The following is a 21,282-nucleotide window of genomic DNA, read 5'->3' on the forward strand; positions in this document are numbered from 1 at the left end:
TACACACTTTGTTCCCCGTCAAATGTGAGTTCTTTACTGAGCCAATTCCCAGTGTCAAAGGCATCATCCAATGCCCTTGTATTTCCCTTTATACGTTCCCCTAGTTGTTCATTAGGGGCCAATGTTCGGTTCTCTTTGGTTATTCCATTTCCTTGTCCCCCGTTGTTTTTCACAATTCTTGTAGAAGCTGAAACAGCTTGCTGTTGGCTAGATACGCTTACGCTATCCACTTTTTCGGTTAGCGTATCCAAACGTCTGTTTATTAGTTCAAGCAACTGTGTTAAGTTGCCCTGTGAGAGGCAATCCCCCTCTGTTGATAAATCCATCTTTTGTGGTTAACGGCTGGCCCTCTGGACAAACCAGGAACTGTAGTACAAAATACACAAACTCCGAACTACAAAAGGTAGAAGTGCCAACACAAACCACGGACGGCGGCTCCTTCAGCCCAAGTCAACGAACCATAGCTTTCTTCTGCCAAGGTCTACGGACCGCAAGAGAGTAACAAATCCAAACAAACAGCTGCTTCACAGATACTTTAAATGTTTTTATTCCACAAAACCAAATTGCGTGAAACGCATAAAGCGTTTTTCGTTTGAATCAGTGTTCAAACTTCATCAGACAAACACTGGCTTTCGCGCCAGTACGCATTTAAATAGTACCATATGATGATGTCATAAAAATCTTAAACAAACAGTCATACTATTAAAAGCAATGTTTGGATTTGTTACTCTCTTGCGGTCCGTAGACCTTGGCAGAAGAAAGCTGTGGTTCGTTGACTTGGGCTGAAGGAGCCGCCGTCCGTGGTTTGTGTTGGCACTTCTACCTTTTGTAGTTCGGAGTTTGTGTGTTTTGTACTACAGTTCCTGGTTTGTCCGGAGGGCCAGCCGTTAACCACGAAAGATGGATTTATCAACAGAGGGGGATTGCCTCTCACAGGGCAACTTAACACAGTTGCTTGAACTAATAAACAGACGTTTGGATACGCTAACCGAAAAAGTGGATAGCGTAAGCGTATCTAGCCAACAGCAAGCTGTTTCAGCTTCTACAAGAATTGTGAAAAACAACGGGGGACAAGGAAATGGAATAACCAAAGAGAACTGAACATTGGCCCCTAATGAACAACTAGGGGAACGTATAAAGGGAAATACAAGGGCATTGGATGATGCCTTTGACACTGGGAATTGGCTCAGTAAAGAACTCACCTTTGACGGGGAACAAAGTGTTGGTGTAGACACAACTGATGCAGTAAGTACGTCCAGCTTAACAGAAAAGCTAAAAATGTTTGACGTGAACTTATTTAAAATGAAAAAGGCACAATTAGAACTTAATTATTTAAATAAATGTATAAAAGAAAGTATAGTACCAAAGGGACTCAGACTGTTTTCTTACCCAAGTGGGTTAGAATTCGGGTCAGCCTTTTTCAATGAATTGACAGGGTTATACAATCAACATGGATTGGAAATCCTAAGGTGCATGACCAAACATTATCAAATAGCTCTGGATGTACTGATAGAAGAAACTACTGCTTTAGAAAAGGATATCAAAAGTGACTTAAATTTTCATAGATATGAGTACGAGTTTGAAAGAACACTTACAAGTATCGCACAACAAATGGTGAAACTGAAGACTGTTAAACTTAAAAAATTAAATAGAGACTTAAAAGCCTACGAGGAGGGGTCAGCTTTCCCGAAGCCACCGAGTATATTAAACAACAAAAATGGGAGATCCAAAAATTCTCATTTTAACAAACCTCATAACCCTGAAAGACACATTTTAAAAGATAATGACCAGAATCATAATGAAAATTTCCAAAATTTAGACTTAGAATTCGAGGCTACTGGTGATGACTGTGTAATAGAAGAAGAACATGTCCAGAACGAAACCTTTAATAGAGGGAATAACACAGACTGGCATTCGGAAGAACACTTCCAGCAGCCTCAACGACAACAACAACAAAAAAACTACAGAGGGGGAGGGGGGCTACTTGGAGACCACAACCAGGCAATGGACAGAGGAGACAGTACAATACCAGGAGTACGAACAAACAGTGGGATTGACATTAGTAGAGACTATTACAAACCAAACTGGAGATTTCACAATTTATAATTTTACTGGATGCTACATTGACAAAATTTTAGTTGAACTTTTTGCTAAGGGATTAACCTTTGTGCCAACAAAAGGTTGTAATATAGTAGAATTACTGATTGACTTTAAGATGTTTATGCGGAAACTGAACTTAAACATTATGTTTGGTGGTGTAAATAACAACACCACAAATGAGTTACACGTGACTAGCAGTTTCAATCCACCACAGAATCCCTTACTATGTATGTATGAATACTTGTGTGAAAACGAGTTCAGGAACATAGTAAGAAGACATAAAAGGAATAAAAACATAAACATCACAAGTGAAGAAAATAGCCTTCTTCTTTCCCTTAGGAGTTTACCAATAAGACTGATGAAACCTGACAAAGGAGGAGGTCTAGTGGTAGTATACAATGTAGACTATTCCAGATCAATGTTAGGTTTGTTAGAGAAAGATACTTATGAAAACTCCAGTAGAAATGAATTAAATCAGGCCCACCAAAATATAAGATCAATTATTAATGACTTATATTTGGAAGGACTAATCAGTGTAGAACAAAATCACTACTTAACCATCCCAGCTCCAAGGATACCAAAAATCTTTGGCATCCCTAAACTCCACAAAAACCTGAGGAACCCGCCTGCATCTTTGGTAGACGCAAGGCAATCGATAACATACCCTTGTGCTAAATTTGTAGATGGACTCCTAAAAAAATATATAGGAACTCAAAAACAGATTTTAAAAGATTCTTGGTCTTTCTTGGGGGACTTACAGGACATACCATTTGACCCATCACTGAATTTTGTGACTATAGATATCTGTGACTTGTACACCTGTATACCACAAGATTTGGGAATCAAATGGGTAGTGGAGTTTATAAAATCAAAAGGAGCAACACAAAATGAATGTAGGATTGTGGAGAAATTATTGGATTGTATACTTAAAAACAACTTTGTTTCCTTTGAAAACAAGTTGTATGTGCAAAAGTCTGGAGTGGCAATGGGGTCCCCGGTAGGAGGTAGTTTTGCAAACTTAGTATTAGCATATTGGGAAACTACATATGTGCTAAACCAACCTTGGAGTAATGACATTCACATGTATAGGAGATTTCTGGATGACATTTTTATTTTAACCAAAGGACAAGAAGAGGAAGCAATAGAGTTAGTTGACCAACTTACAGCCACCACAACCTTCCTTAAGTTTACAATGAATTTTGATAAAATGAAGGTAAACTTTTTGGATATAGAGTTAAATAAAACTAGACATGGTTATGTATCTAAGATACATAGAAAGGAAACCTTTTCAAATACTTACCTACATTTTTCGAGCCAACATCCCCTTCACCAAAAGAAATCAGTGGTGAAGGGGCAACTTGTGAGAGCAGCCAAAATGACTACTTTGAACCAAGATTTCGAGATAGAATGCAATAACTTACATCTAATGTTTTCACATAGAGGCTATCCAGCTAGTTTTCTGGAAGGCATCTTTAAGGAAGTAATAGGAAAAAGGGAAAAGGGGATTTATAAAGCAATTTTAACTGGGACATCCCAAGAGGAGGGTGTTGTGAGTAGTGGTGACATTGTAATAGGGGAGGTCAACATAGAACATCCTGCTACGGCAGGGTTGGAAGTAGAAACTATTGGTGGAAAAGACAAGAACTATAATACAGCATTTATTTTTACATATTGCCCAGAAGCTAATCAGATTTGTTATACAGTTAGGAAGTACTGGTCTAGTTTGTCATTAGACAGGGAATTAGTGAAAATTTTAAATGATGGACCTGTCATTACATACAGAAGAGGTAAAAATTTAAAACAACTGTTAGAAAGCAAAGGATATATTACTAAAAGAAAGGGCGGTACTAAGAAGTGTGGCTCATGTAGGTACTGCAGTTATATAACTTCTGCAGATAGTTTCACTATTGGAAAAGAAACATACACTATAAAAGGTAATTATAACTGTAATAGTAAAAGAGTGGTGTATTTGGCCCAATGTGAAAAATGTCCGTCATTTTATGTGGGGAAAACGGACAGACGACTTAGAGATCGGATATACGAGCACACTTACGCCATTAGGAAAAATATAGAAGAAAATGCCTTGGCAAGACACTGCAACATAAATACAGGACATACATTTAAATTTATGATTATAGATCAAGTACAAACAAATTACATGGACCTGACACATGAAAATGTGTTGAGGTTGTACCTTGAGAAAAAAGAATTAGAGTGGCAACTACGTTTGACATCTTGTAGGGACCCAGGATTAAACGAAGTTTGTTCAATTACCTGTATATTAAAATTAAAAAGTCTACTGAGGTAATGAAAATCAATTATTGTGAGATACATGTGACTGTTCAAAACTTTTAAACAATGTAAGTCACTAAAGTTAATAAATTAAAACTATAGTCATCAGTTATAGTTTAAGGGAGAATTTATATATATAAAATATTTGTTCGTTCATTCATTTCGTTATAGATTTCCTTGTTCTAGTCACCATATGTGTTTAAGAGGTTATAGTATTAAATAAGGTTTTAATATTTTAAAATAATAAATGATTTTAACATATAACATAGTGTATAACATGAAGAGTTTTTAGGATAACATTGTATTTTGGTTTCTAGGCGGATATACATATACATACACATATTTTAGAAAATGTTTAAAAATGTCAACTATTTGAAGAGTGGGCATAATACACCGAATACAATAACATACAACCTATATTAATATACACTTGGTTTAGGTATAAATTAGATGCATATGCTTTGTTTTTAATAGTATGACTGTTTGTTTAAGATTTTTATGACATCATCATATGGTACTATTTAAATGCGTACTGGCGCGAAAGCCAGTGTTTGTCTGATGAAGTTTGAACACTGATTCAAACGAAAAACGCTTTATGCGTTTCACGCAATTTGGTTTTGTGGAATAAAAACATATAAAGTATCTGTGAAGCAGCTGTTTGGATTTGTTACTCTCTTGCGGTCCGTAGACCTTGGCAGAAGAAAGCTGTGGTTCGTTGACTTGGGCTGAAGGAGCCGCCGTCCGTGGTTTGTGTTGGCACTTCTACCTTTTGTAGTTCGAAATACATTAATTAATTAATGTTTGGAGATTGTGGACACTAAATAATGACAGGCATGTGCATTTTAGACTTATATCCTTCAGAAACTGCTTGCTAATGCAGAGCTTGTTATTTTAGAAACTTTCTAAGTATATATGAGAAATATTTAAAATCTTTTTCTGATTTTGTGTCTTTGTTTCTGAACCTTGAGCTAAGAAGTTGAGAGGGCAGAAGGGAGCCGCACTGTACAGATTTGACAGCAACAAGCTGAGGTACATTTCCAGATCATTACCGAATACCTGAAGTATATAGCCATAAAGTAGCTGTAAGTGATCTGTGTGTGAATGTGAGCAATTTTCTAATAATATAAGACCAGAATTTAAAATCTTTTCCTGATTTTAGGTGTTTGTCTCTGATTCTTGGGCAAAGACATTTGGAGGGCATGAGGGGTGCAGTGAGTTGCACTGTATGATTCTTACAATGGCACGATGAAATACACTTCCAGGTCATTATTTCTTTATTCATTTTATTGCAAGCCAACATCTGATGGATTCACAGTCATATAAGGGGCAATAACTGATGATCGTGTGTTTTGTGTGTGTGTGTGTGTGTGTGTGTGTGTGTGTGTGTGTGTGTGTGTGTGTGTGTGTGTGTGTGGGTGTGTGTGGGTGTGTGTGGGTGTGTGTGTGTGGGTGTGTGTGTGTGTGTGTGTGTGCGCTTGTGCATGTGTGTCTGTGTGTAAATACTTGGGTCCTGCATTCCACAGTAGTATAAAGAAAATAATTATTGTAGTAAACAGGAGCATCATCATATGCTGTAAGTTCTTTTAGTATGACCCTTAGGTTCCTTGTGTTTTTTGAATGTTGACGTGTTTATCATTTAGCTGTGAATAAACTGGACTGCATTATGAGTACAAGTTTAATAATTTAGCTTGTTGTTTGCAGTTATGCAAGTGTGAAATGCACTGTGTTTGAGCTACAACAGTACATCTGGAACTTAGTGCAGATAAGTATGGCTATGCACTGTTAATGAGCTTCTTTCTATAATACTGGGTTTGATTCCCTCAATCTACATTTGTCTTCTGTGTGACTCTAACTGAATTCACCTAAAAGTACTCCTGAGCTGCACCTGAAAAGAGACACTTGTATCCAATGAGCTGTCCCAGGCTGTTAGCAAATGCATTACATATTTGTCTTTTGAATTCTTGAGCCCTTCACATAGCTGCTTATCAGTGCCTCACTATGTACTATTTCACTATGAATCTCAGTGAGTCTCTCCTAGTTGAATAGGTTTGCTAGATGCATTTTCAGTACATAGGAGTTTCAAGGGAAAAGGATTTTACTGTTGCTAATGCAGAATGACCTGTTTTCATTGTTAAAGTATTATGTCTTGTTTATCCAATGATTGCAGTGTTTTTGCTGTAAAATTTGAAATGTTTCAAATTAAAACTGAGTCTCCAGTCAGTACAAAACATGTACAACTTGCTGTTCTTGTGTTCTGAGATTATTTTCTTTTTTTTTTACTGAGACACAAATATATTTGTGCGGTTCTCCCACTTTGTTGTATTGTTAGCTTCCAGCTTAATTTGTTACACTCCAGCATGCTAACACTTCATCCAAACCATAATACTTGAGCGCAACAAATTTAGTTTTTCTCTGTGCTGTGTGTACTGGCAGGTTATATAAAATATATGTTACATTATTAGACTGTAGTATTTATTGATGTTTTGCAGTGGATTGTGAATGCACTGTTACCATGCCTTCCATACTTTTTTTGGTCTTCAGATGTCCTACACATTCCACACTTACCAGCTACTTTGTCCTTATTATGCCCCAGTGAGAAAGGAAGCCTGATCAGCCACTGCATGGGGAAGGTGGGATAATAAAATTCCAAAGAATTAAACTTAATCAGGGGCACTTAGTAAACAATGACATAAATCAAAACCAACACCTTAATTTGAAATAGTACATCTGATGTTGTAAAGAAATATAAAGTGTCACCTTTAGCATCTAATCAACATGACATTACAAGCTGGCACAGATTAATTATTAACAAGGGACTGCATATACAAATAATATGTCTGCTTTATTTTCATTGTAGCATAATAGTCTGCTTGGCACTGAGGGAAATTGTTAGCTAGCAGCAGACATTTTATAGGTTATGAACATTCTGCAGTCAAATTTCACATTACAGCCTAATGGATTTCTCTGTGAACAAATGACCAGAAGAACTTCCAGTGTTATAAATAAGTACTTTATCTTAAAAAATCTTGTATTTAACACAACTTTTTTTTTTTTGGCACTGCAGGTTCCAAAGCAGCAGAGGACACAAAAACACCTAAAGAGTCTGAGAACCTATCTCATGCATCAGACAAGCCATCAGAACAAGGAACAGGTATGTTTATGAGGTGGAAAATGAAACTAATAATTACTAAAACACCATTCTCTCCTAACTGAGGCATTATTGTATGTGTAAGTGAACTGGTGAAGGTTACACTTCAGATAAATATGATTTCCAGGAACTTATCAAGGGGTGCTGATATATAAACCAACTTCTGGCATAGAAGAGGAATGAAAGAATCAATGATATCTTCCACCTAGTAAAAAAAAAAAAATACAAAACAGATAAATGTGAAACTGTCAGAGAAATGTGAATTTTCTGCAGTTTATGTATACCCATGAATGCTAAGAGAAACAAAAAAACTCACAGGGAAAAGTTACTCCTTCTGTTGCTAACATAACACAGTACTCTCATTTATCTGAATGACTGACTGGATCTCAAAGTCAGGAGAAAAGCAGGACATGTCAGCGCTGCTGATGAAGAAAAAAATAGACAACATTTATACTAAAATATTCAAAATAAGCAATACTTTAGATGGTTATGTGATGAAAGGAGGTACTGCCAGCACAGCTAGCTAGAATTTGGTAAATAATTATATGTCATTTGTGAATATCAAATTAATTTATTCAAGATGCTTGTGCTACAAATGTATTAGAACTGTATGTCATGTGTATATCAAACTGCTCTGTACAGATGTTTGTGTTGAAAACATATTTATAAAGTGCTTGTGCTTAAAATGTATCCATGGTGTGCCCTACTGGAAGAGAACAGAAATGTACATGCACTATTGTAATTGTTTAAATGTATATGTCAACAGAAGAAACTGGAGGGTTAATTTCAGTCCAGCAAACTTTAGAAAAATATTTGAAATTAAATAATTTTATAGGCTAGGCCATAAACAGGCTAGCTGACAGGTTTCAATGCAGCTAGAGACACAAAGTCTGTACTAGGAAGCTTTCTATATTGTCTGTGGAGTGAACTAACCGCTACTTAGGAAGCATGAAGGAATTACATTGTTTTACAATTTCCAGCACCTGCCAAAGATCTGAGCAAAAGCTCTTGTCTATGTATTTTTACAGGTAGATGCTAAATGCTACCAGCTGCCAGCAATGGGGGTTTTGCTTGGGAACTAGAAGACAGATTACCAGAAATTATGTCATTCTGTCAACTATTCCAGCAGTAATATTTTAGATATTATTTTGAGAAGTCTCTGAGTGAGACAGAGCATTTTGCATTCTGTCATGGACCTAACAACAACAACAACCATTCACCACAACATCTGCCTTGGTCTAAGTAAGTTATTAGGGTATAGTAACTGTTTTACATACAGTCAGGAATATAGTGAAGCTTAGTTTAGATTTTGTTTTTCCTTATTTGCGTGAGCCTATACTGTAATGTTATTTTAAATATTTCCTGATGTTTTGAACTCTGGTGTCACTGTGAATATATATTGAGTATTTACTTGGTCTTTTATTATTTATTATTAAAAATATTTAAACCTTTCATTGTGGCTGATCGGTGTAGACATATTTATGCTTTGAGAGTACTTGTATATTTATTTGGTGATGCTGTGTGGGCCACTCCTAACAGCCTTGTTCCTGGTCAAACTACCATTTGTATTTGTATTAATATTACACAGTAAAATTGGACACCCTTTGTTAAGGGCCCTAAAGTAGCTGATATGGAGTGACTGGAGATAGTTGAAACTACCTTATAGTTTGGACAAAAGGGGGTATAGTTAGTAAACCTGTGCCAGCCTTTCCCAGGCATGTGGGTGTGTGTAAATCAAACCTCAAAGAGTGTGTGTGTGTGTGTGTGTGTGTGTGTGTGTGTGTGTGTGTGTGTGTGTGTGTGTGTGTGTGTGTGTGTGTGTGTGAGCTACTTGGGCAGGAACACGAAGCACTGGCTGGACAGACAGGGTGCTGGAGGTCTTGGCTTGGTCAGTCAGCTGAGATCTCAACTCTATAGCTGTGCCACTGCGGAGTCTTACTGGGGATCTGGAGAAAGAGGGAGAACCCAGCCCCATAATGACTCTGGTCTCTGTGTACTATTAAGGGAAATTGCACTTGATACAGAGAGCTGCATTTGGAAATACTGTGGGTATACCTGTTATCCTCCCAGAGAACATCCCCACTGTTGCCAGGGGTGAGAATTGAGGTTCCTTGATTACTGGTTGGCAGTGGTGGGTCATCACAAGTTATATGAAGGAAAATAATAGCAGATTGACTGAGGTGGGGGGAGGTAGTGAATTGACATGAAATGGAAATAGCACAATGTATAAAACACACCCAGAACATTGATTAGTGGCTCGTGGAATAACAATCTCAGCAAGAGAACTTAAAATGTAAATTAATAGAAATGGAGCATAGTTCTAAAAGGGAGACACTGAGATGTGTGGGAATCCCAGAGAAATTAGGAGATATGGACTGTGGTGAATTTAAAGCACAACAACTAAGTAATTGAACTGGAATCGGTGCTCATAATATTCTGACTAAGAGAGTACATAGGGTGTACATGTACTTATTTATTTATTTATATTTGACATTTGTTTACTGGGACAGCCTATCTGACTCCCATTTTCAGCAGACACCAGGGGAGAAAAGCTCCAGGTACAGATCACATTTCATATTGCAGTACATAGAGAATTTAATTTACATTTTAATAGTATATGCAGAATTACATTTGAAACACTAATACACAGAGTCAGATATTTACAAAAGTACAGATAAATTAGGTACATAGAGTCAAATATTTACAAAATTGTGAGGCAACGTTGTAGGTGTGGTAGACTGAAATAAGTTGTTGACATGAAAGTCTGAGATTGTTATGGGGTTGTTTAGTTTCAGTTATACTAGGAAGATAGACAGAATGTCTAAGGATTGTGAGAAAAGAGTTACACTGAAAGCAGTGAAACAATGAGGCCATGCTAGATAAAGTCTGGTTAAATATATATATTAGAAACTGATGGAGGTTGTGCAATAGAGTTTTCATTGAAGTATGAAGCACAGGGGTGAGGGTTTTTTTTTGTGATTATATTAGAGTTTAAAGAGAGTTAGGGAAATTAAAAAATAATATAGAATGTTTATAGAGACACTAAGAGAGATTTGATAGGAATGTTTTCATGGATAAGGGGTTGAAAGTAGATTCAAGCTTTAAGCATTACAGCAGCTTGGCTGGAATGCTTCTTAAAAAAAGATGCTCTAGCCTATACTGATTAAGTTTCAGTCCTATAAGCAAATACATTGTTATTGGGGAGCTATGAAAAAATGGAATAGCTTAATTATTGGCTCTTCATGAGTATGTGTGGACAATGACTACTAAGGAGTCACCTGTCATTGGTGGAATCAACTCCTTCCAGCAATTAGACTGTGCAGACTCCTGGGGCTTGGAGTGACACTCCTCCACCTGGCCATTAGAAAGATAGTTTATAGGTCTAGAGTAAAGATATTTTGGGCTCCAGAACCTGCAACAGAGGAATTGTTATGATATCAGGGTGAGTTACCCTCTGCACTGTAGGTTCACAGGTGTGTACTAGGCCAACGGCCCAGGAGCCTTTACAAGCCTAGCCCATAGAAGTGCCCTGGCATCATGTCGCCGTTAGTTCCCGGTGCCTCGATCAAGTAGAACTGCTGGAGTGATCCCCAGGGAGAACTTTTTATTTCCCATCCACTCATCAAGATTTCTCTTGAAAAGGGCCAGTGAGGTGCTCTGCTTGACATGTATGGGAAGTCTATTCCAGAGCAGGGGCAGTCAATGGGTTATGAACCTGTCCCTCCAGCATATTCTGTTGATTGTGGTAATGAGGTTGAGGTCCCTGGAGCATGTAGTGCATGTGGAGGGATTGGGATTTCTTTAGGTGTAACATTTCTAACAGGGCTGGGTCAGACATGGCTTTGTAAGTCAAGCAGAGATCACCTCTTAATAGATGATATGAGACAGAGAAAAGCTGGAGTTTTATGAGTCTGCCCATGTAGGGCATGTGTTTAAGGCCTAGGATCCTGTTCGTGAGGTACTTTTGTGGCCTTTCCAGCTGTTGCAGGTGTTTAGTGAGGTACATGCCAAATGGGGCATTATACTCGATGACTGGACTAATGAGTGAAGAGTAGAGAGAGATGATGACCTCTTTCTTCCTGGATGCAAAACCCTTGGTAATGAGATGTGCCATACAGAAGGACTTTCTGACCACAGTGGCAATGTGGTGGTCGAAGTAGAGGTTGCTCTCAACCTGTGTCCCCAGATCTCTTATAACGCCTTCAGTGTTCAGTGGGCTACCATCAATGTGGTAATTAGTGGGAAATGAGATTTTCCCAAAGGGAATGATGACACATTTTTGGCATTAAACTTAAAGCCATGGTTTCAACACCAGTTGTTGGTCTCAGTAAGGCCTTTCTGTAGGATGTCTACATCACTTGGGGAGTTAATAATGGCTCCCAGCTTGCAATCGTCAGCAAACTTAGACAGCCAGAGTCCCTCAGTGTTGGCCTGGATTTCTGAGAAGTAGATGACAAACAGGAGAGGACCCAGGACCAATCCCTGTAGGACTCCACTCATGACTGGTCGGCAGTCTGACTTGGAGTCTGCTACTTTCACACTGTGGGTTCTATCTGTGAGCCAATTTGCAACCCACCTAATGATATAGGGGTTGATGCCTAGTTTGGTGAGTCTATCAATAATTCCTGAGTGGGGAATGGTATCAAAGGCTTTGGCCAGATCTCCGGTGACTGACTCAAAGAAGTCAACCAAGTTGAGCAGGAATGATCTACCCTTCACAAAACCAAATTGCATGGGATCCAGAGTTTGGAGATTCTCTATATCCTTGTTAATTAGGTCCATGATGATGCGCTCCATAGCCTTACATATCAGACTCATCAGGCTAATGGGGTGATAATTCCCAGGGTCAGTAGATGATCCCCATTTATAAAGAGGGATGACTGTGGCAGTGCGCCATTTGGTAGGGACAAAGCCCGAGGTGAGGCTGTGATTGAACAGGGCACAGAGGTGTGGTACCAGTTCACTTTGTAGTTCATGTAGAACACAGCCAGGGATATTGTCTGGTCCCATGGAAGCTGTATTCTTGGCCTTGGACAATGCATCTTTAACCTGCGCTGCAGTAATGCTGGATGCCTGGCATTCTTCCGGTATTGTGATTGGTCCTTTAGGGGGGAGAGAGGGGTAAAGTTGGCACTGAACATGTCGGCCAGTATGCTGGCAATATCTGTTGGCTCAGTATAAGAGGTACCATTGTGCAGTAACTCAGAGCAAATCTGGGTATTGTTGTGGAGATTCTTGATATAACTGTAGAAGGCTTTGTGGTTGTTTTTAGCTTCTGCTGCAATTCTGCCTTCATAGCTAGCTTTGGAGGTTTTGATGAGGGATCTCAACTTTTTGCTGAGGCTAATAATGGAGTTTTTCCAGTCTTGGGACTTCACCTTTTTCTGCAACAGTTTCTTACTTCTGTTGTAGGTTTTTAATGGCAGGGGACCACCAGATTGGCTTACTTTTTTTGGAGGAGAGCATCTTGGTTCTGTTGGGTATGGCTAGTTCCATGCATTTATGTATGTGTTTGTACAATGCATTGGTGTATGATTCAGCGGTCATGCACCTGTTTTCCATTTGCATGTGTACCGTGAAGTTAGCCACCTCTGTTTTAAGGAGCACAAAGTCAGCTTTGGAGAAGTTTTTCATGGTGGTTACCTTTGCTGGTGGTGTGGGTGAGATGTGGATTTCCATGGCAATTAGTTTGTGGTCGGATCTAACCAGGGAGGAATTGACTATTGGTGTTGAGCAATGGTTTCCCATGTTAGTAATAACCAGGTGGGGGTAAGAATGAGCTGGTCCAGTGCATTGGAATTAATGAATTCCAGGAAGCGCTGGGCAAGTGTATTGGTGCATGAGTAGTTTTCCCAGTTGATGGAGGGGTAGTTGAAGTCACCCAGTATGAGAGTATTGGGTTGGACCCTAATAGTTTCCAGGGTGCTTATGAACATGAAGTGAGAGTCTTGGGATATGGTTGGGGACCTATAACAGGCTACAACCTGAATCGCTGTCTTACCCACTGTTAGTTGTACCTGCAGTATCTCCAATGCATTATGCTTGGCTACTAATCTGGAGGTGTGCATATCCTTTTTGAATATGGAAACGCCACCTCCTTTGGAGCTTCGGTCCATTTTCTGGGGCTGAAAGGTGTGGAATGAGTTATAGCCTGGTAGCGCAAGGGTGCTTTCTGCTCCTTTAAACCAGGTCTCCAGTATAGCACAAATGTGGATGTTCTCCATTTTGAGGAGTGCTTCGAGTGAGTGCATCTTGAGATTTAGACTTCTAACGTTGATTAGCATGACCCTCAGATTGAATTTATTTATAGCTATTACGGTGGTAACTTGATCTTTGGAACACTGCCTAAAAAAGGCACTATAGTGGCGGCAGGAGCCTTAGCCAGTATCCTGAAACCTAGGGGTGACAGATGCAGGCCATCTCTGACAAAGCATCAAGGTCTGTCAGTCGTGTCATCCCAAGCAGACAGATATTGGATCCCCTTAGAATGACACCAGAAACTTAGCCAGTTTTCGAAGTCAATCATTTTCTGCTTGTACTGTGGTATCATTCTGAATGACAGTAGGATGCTGCTCAGGGCTAGGGTCATACCTGCCTGGGCCACATAATCCAAGAGCTCCTCCATGTCTCTTTTCATGTAGTCCAGGGAGGTGCATTTCAGGTCATTCACACCCACATGGACAATGACAGAATCATACTTGTACTTGTTGTGGAGTGACCTGAGTGCGTGTTTTATGTGTCGGATCCTGGGACCCGACAAACAGCTGACTGTTACTTTCTCCTTATTCAACCTAGTGAGTGGGACATCAGTGTGCCTCACTATTGAGTCACCTATGATTAGTGTATTAGGCAATCTGTTTTGTCTTAGGGACTTAGGTTGAGGGGCACACTGTATAGGTGAGCTATGTGTCTTGTGATTTGTGCTGTGCTGTGGCAGTCGAGTACATTTCTGATTTGGAGGTCTCTGCTGTTTGTGTAGATTTCTATTGAGAGCCTCCATGAAGGTGAGTGTGTCGTTTGTGTTTTTATGTGAGAGCTGTGATGGTGGGTGTTCTGGAGGGCTATGTGTTCCATGTGGTGTGGTGCAGGTGCTGACCTTCTCCTCTTGACCAGCTATTCTGGTCTTGGCTGGAGAGTGCAAGTCTTCCAGTTTGGATATATAAGTGCATCTTTCACAAGTCTGAGTGTTGGGAGCTAAGAGAAGAGGGTTGTTTGCGTACATGAGGCAGTTGCTACACTGCCTTAGAATGCCCAAGTTCACCAGGTTAATAGGAGAAAGCACAGGGAACTGACCTTTAGACATGCCAGAAGGGATGGTCATTATTAAGTACTGCAACTGTTTCCTTATAGGACATTTAGTGCTGTTAGCACTTATGTGTGCTACAATAATTGCTACAAGAAGCCAGATGAAGTGATAGGCAAATAAGCTAGTTAAATGCAGGAGAGAAGAGAACTAGCAAGATCTAAGGGAGAAAATTGAAGAGGAGACTTTCTGGCACTGATAATAGTTTACCCTAGCTTAGTAGTGCTGCACTACATGCAAACCAATGCAAACATGGGCTTTTACAGCAGAAAGTTGAAAGGGAGTCAGAAACCACTCCCCTTGTGGTAGATAGGCTACCTAGTGCTTACTACTCCCACTAATAAGCTGAGAGGCTTCCCTCTAACACAGAAAGGTCTGGGGAACTCAGAAACTACAATACAGTCCTGAATACAGCAAATCTGTATCTGGACTACTTTAGTAACAGGAAAGGTGGGAAAACAAGCTAGAACTTTTTTTTGTAATATAACAGTAGCAAACAAGCAAACTCTTTTAAATGAATTAACCAACTAACCAATAAAAAAGCTCAAAACTGAGCCCTGTTCCAGCAGTCTTCAATCAGACAAGTTCTAGCTGCACACTCCTGCCACTAGGGTGCAGGGGAACCTTCTTCAAAAGAAGATGGCCTGGATTAGCACTCAAGTTATACAAACAAAGCTAGATTCAGCAGGTCTGAATCTAGTCTATGCTACAGCAAACAAGGTGCACCAATTTCAGAAAGAAACACTTCAAATAAGCAGGCACAATAAGCCTTTAACCAGAAATTCCCAGCTGAGAAGGGCAGAATCTACCCTCTCCTCCCACAAGAGTGCAGACCACAAACCTTCTTAATGTAAAATAACTGGCCTGAATCCCAAGTGCTTAAACCAGAACTAAGACACTTTTAGAATAACAGACATTAAGCCTTCAATCAGCAATTCCTAACTTAGAAGGATGTAAGCTACCTGTCCTGCCACAAGAGTGCAGACCATAAACATTCTTAATTTAAAACAATTAGCCTGAAGCCCAAGTACTTAAACCAAAAGGCTTAGAATAACAGTTGCAATTTAATCAAGCTACTAACAAGCAGTAATAAATGCAGCAGAATAAATGCAATTGAGTACTTTTAAGAACAGGAAACAAAAAACAAATTAAAGTAATAAAGTAGGAAGGAACACAAATATAGTAAAAGCAGATAAATAAAGTGTGCTTTTTTTAATATAACAGTAGCAAACTGATTTAAACAAATTACCCAATTAACCAGTAAAAAAGCTCAAAGCTGAGCCCTGTTACAGCAGTCTTCAATCAGGCAAGTTCTAACTGCATACTCCTGCCACTAGGGTGCAGGGGAACCTTCTCCAAAAAAAGATGACCTGGATTAGTGCTCAAGCTATACAATCAAAGCTAGATTAGCAGGTCTGAGTCTAGTCTATGCTACAGCAAACAAGGTGCACCAATTTCAGAAAGAAACACTTCAAATAAGCAGGCACAATAAGCCCTTAACCAGAAATTCCCAGCTCAGAAGGGCAGAATCTACCCTCTTCTCCCACAAGAGTGCAGACTACAAACCTTCTTTATGTAAAACAACTGGCCTGAAGCCCAAGTGCTTAAACCAAAACTAATACACTTTTAGAATAACAGACACTAGGCCTTCAATCAGCAACTCCCAACTTAGAAGGATGTAAGCTACCTGTCCTGCCACAAGAGTGCAGACCACAAACCTTCTTAATATAAAACAACTGGCCTGAAGCCCAAGTGCTTAAACTAAAAGGCTTAGAATAACAGTTACAATTCAGTAAAAGCAGAAGAATAAAGTGCATTTTTTTGTTTAAGTGGGAAGGGATGAAACACGATAATTTAAGATTGCTAGACTAAGAGGGTGGGCCTTTCCAAATGATCTCTCTCTACTCAGTAGAATAAGCTGATGAGATGGGACTGGGAGGAGTGTCCAAAATGAGATTTATAGTAGGGGTGGGCAACTCATAAGCCACCAAATTTAAGAACACAACAAGGACTAGGCTGGTGGGTGGGAAACTCTTAAAACTCCACCAGAACAGAAAACTTAAAACAAAACAAATGTAATACTTAGGGTTGCCACCTTTTCAAATGCCCAAAGTGGGACAATTGTGGTACAGACATCAGATTTTGCAGGCTAAAACACATACCCGCCAGTACAAGGGGACAGAACTTGTTTTTTTTTCAAATAACAGCCATTCTTTTGTATTTTTTTAGTTTATATTTGTTTCTTATAACATTTAGGTGTTTGATACAGAATACAGAATTTTTTATTTTACTATTATATAAAATATAAAATAATTTAAATAATATCTCTCAGACATTTTGGATTTTTGCAATTTTTTTACAACACAACTGTAAACAGGGACTGTCCCTCACAAAGTGGGACAGGTGGTAATCCTAGTAATAGTAGAATAAAGTACAAAATAGAAGTGATCAAACCTTAAATAAAGAGCTTCAAATCAAAATTAAATGCAGAGATGAGTGATACTCAGAGCAATGCAGACCACACAAACACTTCAGATAACTACAAATATTTCTAAGTAAAATAGCAATGCTCTCCCTCAGCTCCTCCCTCTAATTAACTGATATTATTCACAGTTTGCAAAGGAATTCTTTGGAAAGAAATTCTTGGTAACTTTTTTTTTAACTGACCTTATTAGATTTATTGGTTGACTTTAGAGCCTTGATGGGATTCAAAAAATCTTTACTAAAATACGGAATTCAAAAGTTGTAGGGGAAAGATGAAAGGAATACTAAGGCAGCCTTTCTTCTAAACTGGGAGTCAAAGGAAAAGGATCTACGAACATCTGTACGAGATTTCTAAAAAGAAGGAATCTAATGCCTTTTTTAAACATTCCTTACTATGTCATAATATGAGTATTAAATTTGCTATATTGGAACAAGTGACTATGGATCCTAGAGGTGGTAACTGGGAAGCTAGGGTTGAATTTAGAGAATTGATTTGGCAGCTAAAAACAGATGCGGGGAGACCACCAGGCTTAAATGACTGTATTAGTATCACCAGTGTGTTGAAATTGAGATGAGCAAAGCTGTGAATTTTTATTTATTGGGAATTTTTTCTTTCTTTTATATACCACTTTAGGAGCATTTTTTATTAGATTTATTGGTTGAAACTAGTCCACTATGGATGCCCTACGATGTATATATTTATTGGGTTATTTTTTTTAATTTCATGGTTGGAAGTTTATTATTTTATGCATAAAAATATTTTCAACATATATTTCTTTGTATGATGTGGTTTTAGTAATATTTAGGCAAGAATTTAACATATTTCAAACATTTATTGGGGTTTATGCATTCGGCCAAATTTGGATATGATGATTTTTTGTAAATATATAGTATACCTTTTTAAGGCAATCAGCTTAGCTAATTAATTAATTTACCATTTAGGTATATAAATGATGTGAATGTTGTTATAGTTTGTTCTGAGGAAGCTTTGCAATAGCAGAGTGAAAGCGCGCTCAACTTTTATTATTTTTTGTGTCCTGTTTGCACCTTTTTGGAGCTTGTCTATACTTGGATTAAACATTTTAACAAACTCGGAGTCTGCTTCTTGCCTGGAGTTTTGTTTTCTTGGTTTGGTTCTTCTTTTTTGTGATTGTTAAGGAGCAAACATCGCTGTCACAGCGGAATAACTTTTTGCCGAGTATCACTCATCTCTGCATTTAATTTTGATTTGAAGCTCTTTATTTATGGTTTGATCACTTCTATTTTGTATCTTATTCTAGTATTACATTTGTTTTGTTTTAAGTTTTCCGTTCTGTTGGAGTTTTAAGAGCTCTTGGCTAGGGTCAGTTAAAAAAATTATCAAGAATTCCTTTATAAATAATTCTTTTGCAAACTGTGAATAACTTCAGTTAATTAGTGGGAGGAGCTGGGAGACAGCATTGCTCTTTTATTTAGAAATATCTGTAGTTATCTGAAGTGTTTGTGTGGTCTGCATTGCTCTGAGGATCACTCATCTCTGCATTTAATTTTGATATGAAGCTCTTTACTTAAGGTTTGATCACTTCTATTTTGTATCTTATTCTAGTAGTGCATTTGTTTTGTTTTACGTTTTCTATTCTGTTGGAGTTTTAAGAGTTCTTGGATAGGGTCAGATGCTCTTACAAGCCTAGCCAAGAATTTAGCCCATGTTCCGACAAGTCAGCACCCAATGCCCCTGTCTAGCATGGACACAGGTGTAATCGCAGGGGTGTATTTTCTGTTCTCCATCCAGTTATAAAGATTGCGCTTAAAAGGCATTAATGAGGTACTCTGCTTGACATGGAGTGGGAGTCTATGCCACAGAAGGGGGAGTCTCTTGGACAAATCTGTTCCGCCAACAAGTCCTATTAATGTCACAGACCACAATGAGGTCACATGTGCAGGTTACTCAAGTGGAGCTAGACTTGTGGAAATGCAGCAGTCCCATCAAGGCAGGGTCTGAGACTGCGTTATATGCCAGACAGAGGCCACCTCTGAGGAGTCTGTAGGAGACTGAATAGAGGGACAGGGCCTTTAGCCTATTTGTGTAGGGTAGATGTTTGAGGCCCTGGAATTTCCTGGTGAGGAACCTCTGTGGTCTCTCCAGCTGCTGCATGTGCTTTGTGAGGTATATGCCGAAAGGGAAAATGTACTCAATAATGGGTCTTATAAGGGAAGAATGCAGGAATGTTATGACTACTTTGTCCTTGGATGAGATACCCTTACTAATGAGGTGGGCCATGTAGAAAGCTTTCCATACAACAGAGGCAATATGGTGGTCAAAAGTCAGTTTGCTATCAACCTAGGTGCCCAAGTCCCATGACTGATTGCATGCTTAGGACCTTGTTATTAATGTGATAATTTGTGGGGACATCACTCTCCCCAAAAGGGATGATGATGCATTTTTTTGGCATTCTGTTTGAGGCCATGTTTCTGGCACCAGTCATATGTTTGGGTGAGACCCTCTTGGAGGATGTCCACATCACTAGGGGAACAGATGACAGCGTTTAGTTTACAGTCATCTGCATCCTTGATCAGTCATAGCCCACTGGTTTTGACCTACACTTCAGAAAAGTACATCCCAAAAAACAAGGGCCCCAAGATTGATGGGGTACACCACTCATTACGGGTCGACTGCTTGAGGTGGCTTCCCCTATTTTGACTAGTTGGATTCTATTAGTGAGCCAGTTTGCTACCCATCTGGTAACATATGTTGTGACACCTAGTTGAGAGAGTTTATCTATTATACCCGAGTGAAGAATAGTATCAAAGGCTTTAGCCAGGTCAAGGTAAGTGGTGTGCAACATCATCCCCTCGTCCATGGCTTTGTTGACTGTCTCAAAGAAGTTGACCAAATTTAGCAGGCATGACCTCCTCTTGATGAAAACTAAGCTATGTAGGATCAAGTGTTTGGAGGTTGTCAATGTCCTTGTTAATGAAGTCCATGATAATCTGCTCCATGGCCTTGCAGATCAGGCTAGTTAGGCTGATGGGTCTATAATTTCCTGGATTGGTGGATGCTCCACCTTTGTGCAAAGGGATGATAGTGGCTGTCCTCCACTCAGCTGGGATGAAGCCAGTACTCAGGCTTTGGTTGAATAGGGTGCCTAATGATGCTGCAAGTTCCTGTCTGAGTTCATGTAGGATGCAGCCTGTGATGTTATCTGGTCCCATGGAGGCTGTATTTTTTTCCTTTGAGAGGGCAGTGATGATTTGCTCCCTAGAGATAAGCGGAGGGAGGGCAGGTGCTAGGGATGTCCTGATTTACTGATGGGATGAAAGAGGGGTGAAGTTTTCACTGAACCTGTCTGTCAGCATGTTGGCTATATCTACAGCATTTGTGTATGCGGTATCCTTGACCACCAGTTCTGAGCAAATCTGGGTGCTTCCCTTGAGTTTACGGACATATGCAAAGAAAGCCTTTTGACTGTCTTTAGTAGATGTGGCCAGTTTTGACTCGAAGTTTGCTTTGGAGGATTTTACTAGTGCTCTTATTTGCTTGTTCAGACTAAGAAGAGATTGCTTCCAATTAGGCACCTGCGCCTTCTTTGTCCTGGACAGCAGTTTTTCCTTTTATTATAGAGATTATTTATTGCAGAAGTCCACCAGACAGGTTTGCTCTTCCTTGAGGAGGAGGATTTTGTCCTGTCAGGTATTTCTGGTTCCATAAAGTTATATAAGTGCTTGTATAGTACTTTGGTGTAGGTTTGGACATATGTGCCAGTTCCTATGGAGGGGAGGGAGCTGTGAAGCTGTTTATACCTTCCCTCAGGAGGTTCTAATCAGCTTTTGAGAAGTTTTTGTTTGACCCTATCTAGGGCTGTTCGGGGAAGATGGTGACTTCAAAAGTGACAGCTTTGTGGTCAGATCTTACCAGGGAGGATGACACTGTAGGGATACTGCAGTGATTGCTCATGTTGGTTAATACGAAGCCCAA

The 21,282-nt window shown here is 39.2% G+C and overlaps 1 protein-coding gene across 3 annotated transcripts in view; it reads left to right on the top strand.

Moving 5' to 3' along the window:
• Positions 1-21,282, top strand: part of VIT (vitrin) — a 1,072,224-nt gene that overhangs the window by 530,401 nt on the left and 520,541 nt on the right. For all 3 annotated transcript variants that reach the window (XM_044057778.1, XM_044057780.1, XM_044057779.1), the window contains one exon: positions 7,457-7,543. In XM_044057778.1, the coding sequence (XP_043913713.1) occupies positions 7,457-7,543 (87 nt within the window). The remainder of the gene's footprint in view (positions 1-7,456; positions 7,544-21,282) is intronic.

Source organism: Protopterus annectens, chromosome 1.part2 (assembly GCF_019279795.1).
Source record: "Protopterus annectens isolate FY-2018-M chromosome 1.part2, PAN1.0, whole genome shotgun sequence".
In the NCBI taxonomy this organism is placed as follows: domain Eukaryota; kingdom Metazoa; phylum Chordata; order Ceratodontiformes; family Protopteridae; genus Protopterus; species Protopterus annectens.